The following is a 15179-nucleotide window of genomic DNA, read 5'->3' on the forward strand; positions in this document are numbered from 1 at the left end:
AGCAGTACAGCTCTGCACTGTGAGGCAAAGTGGTTGCATTTGCCACACTTTAAACATTGTTTTCCAGAAGCTGAACATTGCCCTTTTAAGTTGGCATTTCCACAGCGGGGACACGTCATGCACTGTCCCTCCATGCTCGCGCATGCGCAGTAGGCCTTTCTTCCGTGTCAAATCTTCGGGAGAGCTGCGCATGCGTGTGGCCTGCATCCAGGTTCGCGCGCGCGGGATTGCCGCCAGAGGAGCGCCTTCTGGAAGCCTGGGCCGCCATTTTGACAGGCTCGACCTCTGGCGAAGGCCTTAGTCCCGGTAAGTAAACTCCTCATGTTCTTCTTTACTTTTTTCATAAGTAGAGCATCTTTGCATGGCTGTTTCTAGGGTTAGGTCTTTTCATTTTAATAAGGATTTTCTAAGTCCCTCATCAGATGTACCATTGACTATCTGGTCTCTGATGAGGGAATCACGGAGGTTTTCAAAGTTGCAAGATTGAGCTAGTCATTTTAAATCAGTTACAAAACTGCTGAAAGATTCTCCTGGTTTTTGCAAGCGCCTGGTGAACTTGAATCTTTCAAATATCGTATTGACTTCAGATCGACAGTTGGTTTCAAATTTTTTGATGATTATTTCCAGCTTGCCCTTGTCCTCCCCTGCCAGGTAGGTAAATGAATTATATGTTTCTAGTGCCTGCGGCCCAGCCAGGGATAAAAGCAAGGCTATCTTCCTGGCATCAGACGCTGAGGTTAGATCCTTAGCTTCTCAATATATTTTGAACTGTTGTATAAAAAGTTTCCAATTGGAATGCATATTACCAGTGGTCTTGAGCAGGCGTGGAGGTTGGATTGGGTCCATCATGCCGATTGGTATCTGAAGGGTCTGAATGCTGTGAGGCCTTCCGTGGTCGAATGTCTGGTTTAAGTTCTCTTCTCTTGCTGGTGTCTAGCTAGTTTGCTGAAATTACACCTGGTACCATATGTTATTCTCTAAGTCTGAATGAAGATTGTAGACTTGCAGTTAACACAAACACTTTATTCAAAGAGTTCGTTCTGCTTCCAGAGCTCAACTAGATGTAAAACAGTCAAGACGTATGACCAGTGAAACTAAGGCAAACTGCCTCTGCTGAGCTGTCTCTGTCTGCTGCTGCTCCCTAGCTCTGTGCTTCTGAAAGAGGCGGATCCTCCCTTGGGCTCGACCCTTTATACCCGTCTCTGATGCTGCCCTCTAGTGGTGCTGTGGCTGTTACATCTGTGCTGCAGTCCCTGGTGTATGTGCAGATGTATGTACAGATGTACAGATCAATACAGCAAGGTTTATGACTATTGAAGCTGACAATTGTGCCAATGATCTGGAACTGATGTTCCTATAACCCCCCAATTCACTGTATTCATGACCTAAAATATAACTCATTTCAAGCCACACCCTTTCTTTTGTGCAGATTCAAAGGAACGCATTTTCTGTGTTCTTTGATGAGAGGTTCTCCATTCCGTTAGACTCCTCCGCTCTCGAGGAGAACAGCCTGCGGTTTTCGGTATTTGGAATCGACGAAGATGACCGAAACATCAGTACAGGTTTAGCAGACCTGAAACTGTCAGATCTGGATCTCAGCTACCGTGCCTTCAATGCTTGGCTCTATCTGCAGGATGTCAATAAGGTGAGGGAAGGACAAAACGAGGAACATGCAGCAAGGGCCGGTTACACAGTGCAAGCCACTTTTGATAGTGCCGTGTGAGGTTCTTAAAACATGCCCACAGATTTCATTCATAATTCTTAATGCGTTTGGGTTCCTTTCACAATTTAATTAATATGGGCTGAAAAATGTGCCAAGTCAGTAGGTAGAATCACTCAAGATGAAGTATATAATAATGATTAAGATTGCGCTAAGGCTGTATCTTAAGTACATTGATGTATAACATCATGATTGTGAGTTAAACGTAAAAATCATAGTTGGAAGGGCTGGGATGTAATTATCTGACAGTGAGAGGGGTGTAACTCTTGTAGTGAAGGAGGCTGCGATATAGTCATCACCACAGGGAGGGCTACGGAACTATAATGGTCACAGTGGATGTGACAAAGTTGACTGATTAACTGTTGAGATAAAAAGGTAATTAACAGCGCTTGTCAAACAGTACAGTTCTGTCTGCAATTGCCATTTTGGTGGACTGGTGAACCATTGCACAAAGCACTGACCATGCTTCTGTCTGTCAGGCAACAGACACGGTTGGAGAGATCCTGCTCTCTCTCAGTTACCTGCCGACCGCAGAACGGCTTACAGTGGTGGTGGTCAAAGCCAAAAACCTGGTCTGGAACAATGGAAAGACCACGTCTGGTAAGTAAAGCAACAAGTGGGTTTGAATCTAGTCAGAAGGGAAAATGCTCAAAGTCCTGTAGGGTTCAACGCAGTGCAAATTAATTGGACTTGTTGGTAGATGATCAAAATCCAGCGACTATTATTTACTTCACATTAGAATTGATAAAACTGACACATCCAAATACGAACAAAAAGGATGTAATTCCCTCCTGCTCAAAGGCCGGGTTATAAAAGCAAACATGTCTTGTGGATTTAGTAACTAAATAAGTTAACTAGAGTGTAGATTGTTTTAGTTGACTGATAATTAGCTATTAATAAATAATGTGGTGTAGAATAGTTCTCATACTGCTTCAGGTTGCTTCAGGCAACAGTGGTATGCTGGTTAGCACTGCTGCCTCACAACACCAGGGACCCTGGTTCGATTCCGGCCTTGAGTGACTGCCTGTGTGGATCTTGCACCATGTTCTCCCGGTGTGTGTGTAAGGGTTTCCTCCACATGCTCCAGTTTCCTCCCACAGTCCAAAAATGTAAAGGTTAAGTGGTTACAGGGATAGGGCAGGGTAGTGGGCCCAGGTAGGGTGCTCTTTCAGAGAGTCGGTGCAGAGTCAATGGGATGAATGGCCTCCTTCAGCACTGTAGGGATTCCATGACTATGGTCGGGTGACAAGAATAATGTAGTCTATTTAGGATGGGTAGAATAGTGGCAGCAGATGGATTTTAACATGGATGATGTTTTTGCACCTCTCCTCAGAGGTTGGAAAAACATTCTATTGAGGAGATAGTGAAATGATACGGTAAATGGGTGAATTAATTGTCTGCAGAAAAACAATGCAGCCCAAACAGGAAAATCTGGAGGTTATATTTTCATGCAGGTGCTAAAGTCTAGAAAGAATAATGTGAGCTCTATTTAAAATTATTACAAAACATTTTACAGCAATTTGGACTCTAAGGAAGTAACTGTAAAAGGATAAGCCTACTGGCTTTACTATTCTTTCCAGGCAATTTTTATACGTTATCAGCAAGTTAAAGTGCTTTTCAATGATGTGAATGTAGAGTGCTAATTACCATCTTCAGTTTCCCACTGCAATCCAGACACCTGGATGGCTCTAATGCTATTCATTATGAGCAGCTTTGAATCCCCTTCAGGAGCTTCGATTTATCTGTTTTCAAATTGTAGGCGCCATACTTTCTTTTAATATAAATTTAGAATACCCAATTTTTTTTCCCCCAATTAAGTGAAAATTTTGCGTGGCCAAACCACCTACCTGGCGCATCTTTTGGGTTGTAGGGGTGACATCCACGCAGACACGAGGAGAATGTGAAACTCCACACAGACAGTGACCTGTGGCCAGGATTTAAACCAGGTGCTCGGCGCCACCATGCCGTCCAGGTGCCATACCTTTAAATGTAACCCAGAAAATAGGATCATTTCAGCATATCCCGCTCCGACCTACCAACCAACGGGCAATTTGGCAATGCTAATTCAATGGGCTGAATTTTACGGACTCTGGGGCAGGGTTACTGGCAAAATGGCGGTAGCAGGTGTTAGGAGGGGAGCCCAACATCTTCCTGCATTAGGAGCTTGGATGTACAATGGGAGGCGAATTGAGTCACTTAAAAACGAATTAAGTATCACTTCCCACCTCTCCATGTGCTTTGCTCATTCAGGGGGGCTGCCACCATGTGGGCAGACTGCTGGATGAGCTCTGGACAGCACTGGTAACACAGTGGGTAGCACTGTTGCTTCACAGCGCCAAGGTCCCAGGTTCAATTTGGCTTGGGTCACTGTCTGTGGGAATTTCTGCATGTTCTCCACATGTCTGTGTGGGTTTCCTCCAGGTGCTGCGGTTTCCTCCCACTAGACCCAAAAGATGTGCTGTTGGGTATTTCGGACATTCTCAATTTCCCCTCCGTGTACCCGAACAAGCGCCAGAATGTGACGACTAGGGGCTTTTCGCAGTAACCTCATTGCAGTGTTAATGTAAGCCTACTTGTGACAATAAAGATTATTATGGTGGCCTCTCAGCAGTAATGAAATGGGGCCCATGGAAGGGCTGCTTGGCGGCAGTGACTGCACTCACGAAAAAGTTGCTGCTGGTGCTTAGCAAACCCCAATCCTTCCCATCACAGTTGTTGGGATCTGGCTGCCTGGCCACAGTGTCCCCCAGCTAAACACTTTGAGGATGACCGTCCATTGAGGTGCCCTCTGTCCGAATCTGGACCCTCAGCACTGGCCACCACTAGTGATGGCACAACTGGGGCTGCTGGGCCTCTGATTGGGCCAACAGCTCTTGGAGACAGGTCACCATACATAATTGGACAGTAGCCCTGATGGCAGTCTTGTAATTGGCTGTTTGTGGCACTATGCCACCCCAAGTCCTACTGCCAGCCAAAACAGGGTCATGTTTCCCTCTTCGACCCTGGGAGCAGAACTTTCCATGACCAGCAAAATTCAGTCCATTTAAACTATCTTAATCTTGGAAGTGCAAACTAGCACTGAAGGTCTGATAAAGTGAGGCTGCTTAATTCATTTGGCAATTGGCCAGTGCTGTGTTTGATGAAGTATTGTCATGTTGGTATTTAATATATGTAGTGTGATCTTGCTAGTACTCAATGGATGTAATGTTGATTCTCTGAGTATTCTCTGTGTGGAGCATGGGCTGATCTTCAGAGTATTCAGTGTTTAGTGTGGGTCGATTCTGTTTGTATTCACTGAGTATAAGTGTAGGTTTATCCTGTCAGTATCTGTCTGCAGAATGAGTGCTATCATTGATGGATTTTTTAATCAGTAAATGTTTTTTTTTAATTTAGAGTACCCAATAATTTGTTTTCCAATTAAGGGGCAATTTAGTGTGGCCAATCCACCTAACCTGCACATTTTGGGTTGTGGGGGTGAAACCCACACAGACATGGGGAGAATGTGCAAACTCCACACGGACAGTGACCCAGGGCCGGGATTCGAACCCGGGTCCTCAGCGCCACAGTCCCACTGCGCCACATGTCGCCCTTTAATCAGTTAATTTTAACAGCTTTCCCCACAAAGTTAGCTTTGTATCTTTTATCACTGCTCTCACTTCATAATAAATTATATCAACAATAAGCTTTTGAAATGAATTAATTTTGCTTTCATAACAAGTCTCACATTTCATATGTTTGGGTACATGGCAGTCTTGCCAAAAAGAGAGTTAAGAAACAGTTTTGGAACTAAATTAGTACATTACCAGGATGATATTTAATTAGGCTGGCAGGATTTTATATAAACTCAAAGGTTAGAGAAACCAGTTTTACTATATTTTCTATTATCCAATGGAGGATCATGAGGAAGTTCACAATAACTTTCGTATTAAAGGAAAAAAATCTTTTCCTCCATCTCAATAATATCCAATAGATGAACTCAGCATGGGGCGGTACGGTGGCGCAGTGGTTAACACTGCTGCCTTACGGAGGCGAGGTCCCAGGTTCGATCCCGGTCCCGGGTCACTGTCTGTGTGGAGTTTGCACGTTCTCCCCGTGTCTGCGTGGGTCTCGCTCCCACAACCCAAAGATTTGCAGGGTAGGTGGATTGGCCACGCTAAATTGCCCCTTAATTGGGAAAAAAAGAATTGGGTACTCTCCATTTATCTGAAGAACAATAAAAAAAAGAGCAACTCAGCATGAATTTACCATAAAAATGTTGTACTGCAAACATGTGATGAATGGATTTTAATTTTGACATAAATGTCTCCCGCTTTTCTTCTTGACTCCCACAGATCCATTCGTAAAAGTTTATCTCCTTCAGGATACAAGGAAAATAAGTAAGAAAAAGACAGCAATGAAGAGAGATGATCCTAATCCTGTTTTCAATGAAGCCATGATATTTTCAGTCCCTGCGATTGTTCTGCAGGTAAGAATCCAACATTTGCTCATCTTTTTGCCCTTCAGCATCCCCATGGAGTTTAATATTTAAACTGAGCATGTGACCGTTGAGATAAGGGGCGGGATTCTCCATTCCCCAACGGCAATTTCGTAATCGCTGACCGGGTGGCGAATCCCTTTTCATGACCAAATCGGGTGAGGGTGCTTGTTTTTGAATGCTCTACCCCTCCGAAACAGCGTCATCGGGGAGTACACTGCACACCGTTGGGACGGCCTCATGACAATACCTGAAGGCTCTCCCCTGATGTTCCACCCCCGATGGGCCGAGTTCATGATGACGGTTCATGACATCATAGACGCGGTTAACTTGCGTTCTCAGTTTTCGTGAACCTGGCATGGCGGCTGCGGACTGTGTCCAGCGCCACTACAGTCAGGGATGGGGGGAGCCATGCCACTGGCTGAGGGGGCTTTAGGCGAGGACTGGGGTGACAGGTGAGGGGTGATCAGGGGGTGTTCAGGGGGGGGGGCACTATCTGGCAGGTTGGGTCCTTCCTGGGCCAACACCATGTTGTACGAAACGACCGCTTCAGATCATCACCGTGCACATGTGCTGCCGCAGAACCGGCAATTCCCTGGCCATTTATTTCGTAAAGGCTGTGTGTTTTACATGGTGTGGCTGCTAGCCCCTCACCGGTCGGAGGGTCAGTGCTGGGCCATCGCTGATTTTTTCATCATAGAACTAGACACTTCCTCCGGACATTGCCTCAAAATCGGAGAATCCAGCCCAAGGAGTTTTCCTTTTGTCTAATACTGGACTGGAGCCACTGAAAAAAAAAATTATCCTTGCTGATCATTGGAGAAATGTACAGTTCTTATAAAGTGTCAGTCTGCATAAATAACTAGCAGCACGGAGCTGATTGATGTAGGCACTTCAATCTCCTTTGATTTGATTTTATAACCATTACTTCTAATATTTAACACAACAAGCTACTGTATCATCATTGGCTTGCAATGGAGTCAATGCAGATGAATTTCTATTTCCTAATAGGTAGGCACTGATGTGAAAAATAGTTGGACTAAACTGATTTATAATGTTTCTGGGATAGTTGTAGAAATTGCATCCAGTGAGGTCTGTTATCTTTCAGAGACTGCAAATATGATTGACTTGCTGGATGTCAAGAGAATCATTCATTTTCTCGTCCATTGCAACAGAGACTTGAAGCTTGGAATTTTACACATATATTTGTAAAAATAATTTTATCACATAAATAAATGCTATAGGGCAGCACGGTAGTGCAGTGGTTAGCACTGCTGCCTCACGGCGCCGAGGACCAGAGTTCAATCCGACCCCAGGTCATTGTCTGTGTGGAATTTGCACATTCTCCCCCTCACCCCCACAACCCAAAAGCTGTGCAGGTATGTGGATTGGCCACGCTAAATTCCCCCTGTTTCTTAACAGTCCGAGAGACCTGGGTTCAATTCCTGGCTTGGCTCACTGTTTGTGCGGAGTCTGTATGTTCTCCCCGTTTCTGCGGGGGTTTCCTCCGGGTGCTCCGGTTTCCTCCCACAAGAGGGCAGCAGGGTAGCATGGTGGTTAGCATAAATGCTTCACAGCTCCAGGGTCCCAGGTTCGATTCCTGGCTGGGTCACTGTCTGTGTGGAGTCTGCACGTCCTCCCCCTGTGTGCGTGGGTTTCCTCCGGGTGCTCCGGTTTCCTCCCACAGTCCAAAGATGTGCGGGTTAGGTGGATTGGCCATGCTATATTGCCCGTAGTGTCCTAATAAAAGTAAGGTTAGGGGGGGGGTTGTTGGGTTACAGGTATAGGGTGGATACGTGGGTTTGAGTAGGGTGATCATGGCTCGGCACAACATCGAGGGCTGAAGGGCCTGTTCTGTGCTGTACTGTTCTATGTTCTATGTCCCAAAAGGCATGCTTGTTAGGTGAATTGGACATTCCGAATTCTTCCTCCATGTACCCGAACAGGCACTGGAGTGTGGTGACGAGGGGATTTTCACAGTAACTTCATTGCAATGCTAATGTAAGCCTACTTGTGACACTAATAAAAATTATTATAAAGGATTTCCCCTAATTGGAAAAAATAATTGGGCACTCTAAATTTATAAAAATAAAAAAAGAAATGAATGCAATGAACGGAATTATTGATGGAAACACATAGCACACTGTTTGGAGTTTTGATAGGGTGACTGATGTCCCAGTTGTGGTGGAATATTCCCGGGTTTTCATTAAATGTTCTGTTCTTTTGAGAATTTCCTATACATAGTCCAAATGACCTGTTTTCATATTTCCCGTTTTGGTCAAATATAGGGCACGACCGAATGGCCAGGCTGTACCCGAAAAGCAGCTCACCGCAGCACAGCATGGCTGACAGAAGTCAGGAGACTCCGCTCCTCGGATCTACCCGGCTTGCAGTGCCTCATGAGATTTAATGCGATCTTGCAAGATGTTGCAATGTAAATCCCACTCATTGTGGACTGGATCACTTTTTAGAACATCTGCATATTAAATTGAGACAGCTAATCACACTTTAATGTGCAGATTCCCGAGTTACCCGAGGCATGGGATCAATCTCCTTTCCTCGGAGACCTCGGGTGAGTGCCGCTTAGTACGGGTCTTCGGAAACGGGGACCGTATGGAACGGCACTCGTGGGGGTCTCCCAAGGGATCGGAGGCCCTGGGTGCATGCCCTTTGGGCAGGGTGGCACCCTGGCACTGCTGGTGCAACCTGGGCATCGTTGCAGTGCCAGCTTGGCATCCTGGCAGTGCCAACTTGGCATCCTGGCAGTGCCAGCTTGGCACCAGCTGGCAAGGCACTGCCAGGTACCATGTTGGCATTTTCTGTGCGCTGGCAATTGAGCTGGGGGTGCCCTGCATGGGTGTTGGGTGGACCAGGGACCCTCCCATAGTGCATTGGGGCTTAGAGGGGTCACGGGTCACATCCGGGGCTTCAGAGACGTCCCAAACATTTACTATACTGAGGTGTTCCGGTGGGCGAAGCTCCACAGTGCACAAAAATTGGCTATGTGCAGCCTCGGCTGCGTGCTCCCCACTCAGGCCCCTTATCTAACGCCAGTTGTGTTTTACATCATGCGAGCGCTGGGAAATACGTGGCTAACTGTGCTTGCTATAGGACTTTGCTCCTTTTATTAAAATCGCATCTTTCAACTGGGCCTGGCAAGAGAAAATCAGTGCGAAATTTCATCCTGCTCCCTGTAACCACCAATTGCATTTCATTGCATGTGGCAGATCTGTATCACACATATCCCCGCGCACCAGACCCCCCCACACCCACCCACACCGCCCTCTTAATGTCACCAAAGGAGTTGTCAGTACCCTTCTGTCATGTCACTCATGTCTCCATTGCTGATGATGTGGAGATGACAGCGTTGGACTGGGGTGAGCACAGTAAGAAGTCATACAACACCAGGTTAAAGTCCAACAGGTTTGTTTGAAACAAACCTGTTGGACTTTAACCTGGTGTTGTAAGACTTCTTACTGTCCATTACTGATGACCCCTTTTAAACGATCTATGGAATACAGCTGCCAAATCTAGCTGGGCATATTTTGGAAAATGCCATCACATGACTCCCTACCTTCAAGCGCCCCTTCTCTTGACTCCTGCCACCAACATATTAATTACTTTTTTCTTTTTTAAAAAATTTAGAGTACCCAATTATTTTTTTCAATTAAGGGGCAATTTAGAGTGGCCTGTACATCTTTGGGTTGTGGGGGTGAAACCCACGTAGATACGGGGAGAACGTGCAAACTCCACACGGACAGTGACCCAGGGCCGGGATTCGAACCCAGGTCCTCAGTGCCGTAGGCAGCAATGCTAACCACTGTGCCACCGTGCTGCCGCTGCCCGATTAATTATTTTTTTTAAACATAAATTTTGAGTACCCAATTATTTTTTTTCCAATTAAGGGGCAATTTAGTGTGGCCAATCCACCTAACTTGCACATCTTTGGCTTGTGGAGGTGAAACCCACGCAACCACGAGGAGAATGTGCAAACTCCACACGGACAGTGACCCAGGGCCAGGATCGAACCTGGGACCTCGGCGCTGTGAGGCAGCAGTGCTAACCACTGTGCAACCGTGCTGCCCCCACCAAACATATTAATAATAATAAAGCAAAATACTGCAGATGCTGGAAATAAACACAGAAAATGGTGGAAAAACTCCGCAGGTCGGGCAGCAACTGTAGCGAGAGAAACATTGGGGTCCATTGATCATCACGGTGACCCGCCTTCCCATGGCTTTTCAATGTGCCTTTGTTGTGACTTTTGAAAATCTGGCCACACTAAGACTCGATTCACAGCTTAACAGAGGGCGAGAGCCCTCAGTTCTGAAGCAGTGAAATTCCTAAATTCACTGGTACGGCAGTGAAGCACAGACAAGGTTTCTCATACCTTCAATCAGTGTAACCTGCTCCAGTGCCGGGCATTGTTTAACATTAAAATATAAAATAATCATTACAGATATCCATGCATAACACAGACAACCACCTATAGCAGGTAAATACCATTAATCATTCACTGGTGCCATAAGATTCATTTCAGGGGACTGCTTACATTCAGTATATTGATGATGTGGAGTGGTTCTTTACACCTCTCTCAGCCAGTCTAGGAACTAAGTGCAAGATACACACCAAAGCAATCTGCATTTTATGCGGCTGCATAGATTGGTTTTACCATCCTCCAATTAGAGCAGGCAAATCACCGGTAACACCGATGCACTTCCTAATAAGTGGTGAGGACAGTGTCAATTACACATAGATTTCCCTTAATGGAGGACGTCACTATCTATTGCTTTTTTTGTGGCACAGGAATTGTCGCTGAGAATAACAGTCGCTGAATGCAGTGAAGATGGAAGAACTGAGAACATAGGACATGTCATCATTGGGCCTGAGAGCAGTGGAATGGGCGTCACTCACTGGAATCAGATGCTAGCAACATTAAGGAAACCCGTCTCCATGTGGCACACTCTCCGAAAGAAATGAAGCAAAGGAACAGTGTTCTTGGCACTTGTGTAAATATTTTGCATGGTGACTAAATTCTTACACGTTATTGCTGGTGCTTTGGGAAATTCAAATTTGAGACACTCACTTGCATCAGCCTGGTACTGGAAAATGGCTAACGGTCTAGTGGAAGAACCAGAATGCTTCATATTGAATGGTACATAAATTGAGAAAGATTGGTCAAAGGTAACAGTGGTATTTCACCTCTTCAGAAAGCACAGTTCAGTTATCCCTAAGCCTATTAAACAAAAGCAGTCCCACATATCAACACTTGACTAAAACCTTCCTAAAATGTTATTTTATTTTCAAAATATTTAAGTTATAATAGAAATAAAGTGTCGCAAGTAATGCTGACGTGTTGCAGTGACCAGGTTGCATAGGTAAGCAGAGATCATGAATGTACAGGAAATGCAAAATAACAAAATCTACATGACACATTGGAAACGTCATGTGCATATTCTGGCATTTTGTTCTGGTATTTTGTCCAGTTCATAAGAGAACCCAGTGCACTGCTAATATCATGAATTGAACAGTGGACTGTTGGGTCGCATTAGAGGTTTATATGGTTTTGAATTGGTTTGCAGCCGGTATGTATACAGGTACCTGGCATGTATATTTGAATTAACCGTTAGATTGTGCTGATTAGATCAGTCATGTTTTATTTATAATTCTAGAAATTTCCTTCGGATATTTCTGTTGAATGTGCAATTTATGAGACAAAAATTGAAAATACTGGACAATCTCAACAGGTCTGACAGCATCCGTGGAGAGTGTAGGGAGCTAACGTTTCGAGTTTGGATGACTTTTTGTGCAATTTATGAGAATGTTTTTGGCAAAGAGGTGAAGACATATTGTGATTCCATAATGTACTTACTTTACCACAAAATGTAGGAAAAGCTGGTGCTCTTGGCTGATGACCAATCTTGTCTTTCTGATAACTGCTCTGATAACCATTTTTTCCGAATTTAGCAACTCACATGGAAGGAATGGCTACTGCATTACATGATTAGTTTTTCCTCAAGTGATTCCGTTTGAGGTCATTTTTGTCCGGGACAAACCTGTATTACTGATTATCTGGACTCCTGTCGTGACAAAGAGAGAAATTTAACTTATTTTTAAAAATGTACTAAAAATAACACATTTCATAGTATGGGAAGGTAAAGGCCTCTCCCACAAAATTTCAACTGGCAGTAACCTCTGCTGTAGGAATGCAAGATCCTGCCAAGCACCAGGATAGGTATAAATGCTTTGTTCACACCATGTTTGCTGCAAATCCCCTGTGTTGGAATATAAAGTATTTTACACTTGTTGCCTTGAAGGATAAATGCATTTGGTAATGAATTGAGACAAATTTAAGCAATAATAAACAAAGTATACTAATGGCAGACAATCTCAAATATCTTGGATCAGCGTTGTTGAAATATTGAATTAATAGTGGCATAATGGCCCTTTCCTGTAAGATATTAAGTGCTGATGTTACATGTAGAATGGAACGACAGCATAATACAAAATAATTGTTGTAAGCACTGTTCTATAACTATTGCTAGGTCAATTCAACAGTATTTTAAATGTTACCATGCAGTATTAACCACTGATCAATAATGCACAGCTGTATTGTTATCTTATTTTCGTTGCAGAGAACTAATGGCCACAAAGATGCTGTTGTTTGCCATTAAACAAGTATCTCTGACCAAAGTAAAGTCCAACTCGGAGGTCTTCAGTTTCACTTTGCTAACTTTGTGTGAATTGCTGCTCCCTTTAAGATGCAGTATTGGGGAACTAAATATATTTCCAAGCTTCATCCAATAATGAAAGGATTGAGATTTTAAAGGCCATGCCCAGGGACAGTACAGTAGTTTTTCGATGTGTTGGTATTTTGGTTTTGCACATTTCTTTTATCTAGGTAGTGATTTTGTGAGCACTATTGAGCCATTCCTGCCAGCACATTACTGAACAGAATTATATTTACCTTTTGGTAACTGAGTTTCCCAAACAAATGGCACATGGAACATTTTGGAGCGTTCAGAAAGAGCAAATCTAATCTTCTGATGGAAGATTAGATTCAAGCGCTGTCTAAGAGGTCAGCTATTCTTTATAAAAGACTTTGTTTCACCTCTCTAAGTTAGTGCTAAGATCCTGTATGTAAAGATTAATGTTCCGCCTTGGCTCAGGGTTTCCCCAACATCATGAAAATTGGAGATTTGAACATGTGATCAGGCTAATATTCCATTGCAGTACTTCAGCACCACTGCATGGGTGGTGATGCTGCCTTTCAGATGATGCATTAAAATAAGCCCCTCCTTTGCCTTCTCAGGTGGATGTAGCAAGATCGTATGGTAATGTTTAGAAGAAGAGTTCAGGAGCGCAATAATGACCTTTCAACCAATTTGTAGCCATTTATCTCATTGCTGTCTGTGGGGCCTTGATATGTGCACTTTGGCTAACATCATTCCTGCATTACATGATTGACTATGAATGGCTTTGGGCTGACCCAGCTGAAAGGTGCACTTATTTGCAAGTTCTTAATTATCTTTTTCATAACAATATTAATCAAAACCTCAAATAAAGTATTATTCTTGTTTTCTCTTTCTAATCAAATTATTAAATGAGGGTAAACTCTTGATGCATAAGTACAATTAAACTGCATGAAACTACTTTTAAAAGTAATCTAGCAACAAAACCTAAGGTACAATATCTTGCTCTTTTTGAAGAAATGTTATGGCAGAATTCAATAGTTATAAAAGGATTCAGCAGGATTTTTCCTGCTGGGGGAAATCCAGAACAAAGGGCACAATAGTAAAATTGGAGTTAATCCATTCAGGAGTGATATCAGGCTGCACTTTTTCACACGAAGAATAGTGAAGTTCTGTCATTCACACTCCCTGCTTCAGAAGCTGTGTAAATTGAAACTTCGAATTGGCCTAACTGAGGGGACTGATTGATAGGGATCAAAGGTGAGTTGCATGGGTTTGAACTATTGCAGAAGTATCATAGATCCTGACGGTACAGAAGGAGGCAGGTCGGCCCATTGAGTCTGCACTGACCCACTGAAAGAGAACATTCTCCGTAACCCCACCTTACCTGTTGGACACCAAGGGGCAATTTAGCACAGCCAATTCACCTAATCTGCACATCTTTGTACTGTGGGAGGAAACCAGACCACCCAAAGGAAACCTATATAGGCACGGGGAGAAAGTACAAACTCCACACAGTCATCCATGGCCGGATTTGAACCGGGGTCTGTAGGTAAAGCAGCCCTTAAGGATAGCTCAAGGACAAAGAGATTGATTCCTGCGAGGAACAAAAAGGTCTGGGGAGAAAAGGTTTTATAATGTGGAAAATAACACGATGATAAAGTAAGAGCATTTCCATAAAGTAGGAGCGTAGGATATATAAGATTAAATGAAGTGGCAGTTTTGTAAATTTTTTATGAAACAATTCCACATAACAAAAAATGAATGAACTTCAAAGCTGCAAGTTACCATTCATAGTGCAAAAGACAGATATGGGGATGATGTTAAACAGTGGGTGTTTTATAGATGTTTTCAAAAACTGAAAAATTTTACAAAATCCATGGAGAAAAATTAATTTCCAAGTGCTGAATCTCATCCCATCTTAATTCACTACACTCTTTCTGTAATGGCAGTGCAGAATAAGCAGCAAAGCTAGTGTTGGATCTCTCAGGAAATACTATTCATTTCATGCAAAATGGCAATCGTGCTATTAATAATGAGGGAGACTGTAGAGTGTAAAGAGTGATCTCCCGTGGAATAGCCTTCCTGCGAAGATCATGGAGCCTGAAACATTGGACACAATCAAAGATAATTAAATGATGTGATGTGGGGAAGTACGTTTGCCTTTATTGTGGATCGGTGTTTTAAGATGGGACCAAAAAATAATTCTCAGCTGTATCAATTTTCTGATATTAATCATATTTGTACCATTTATTTATTTATTTATTTTAAATTTAGAGTACCCAATTAATTT

The 15179-nt window shown here is 43.6% G+C and overlaps 1 protein-coding gene across 6 annotated transcripts in view; it reads left to right on the plus strand.

Annotated features, from left to right (window-relative positions):
- The window catches only part of syt12 (synaptotagmin XII), a 292964-nt gene extending 280398 nt beyond the window's left edge, over nt 1-12566 (plus strand). For all 6 annotated transcript variants that reach the window (XM_038807471.1, XM_038807470.1, XM_038807469.1 and 3 more), the window contains 4 exons: nt 1430-1645; nt 2200-2320; nt 6052-6185; nt 11001-12566. In XM_038807471.1, coding sequence (XP_038663399.1) covers nt 1430-1645; nt 2200-2320; nt 6052-6185; nt 11001-11174 — 645 coding nt within the window. In that variant the 3' untranslated portion in view covers nt 11175-12566. The remainder of the gene's footprint in view (nt 1-1429; nt 1646-2199; nt 2321-6051; nt 6186-11000) is intronic.
- The last annotated feature ends 2613 nt before the right edge of the window (nt 12567-15179 follow it).

Source organism: Scyliorhinus canicula, chromosome 9 (genome assembly GCF_902713615.1).
Source record: "Scyliorhinus canicula chromosome 9, sScyCan1.1, whole genome shotgun sequence".
Lineage (NCBI taxonomy): Eukaryota > Metazoa > Chordata > Chondrichthyes > Carcharhiniformes > Scyliorhinidae > Scyliorhinus > Scyliorhinus canicula.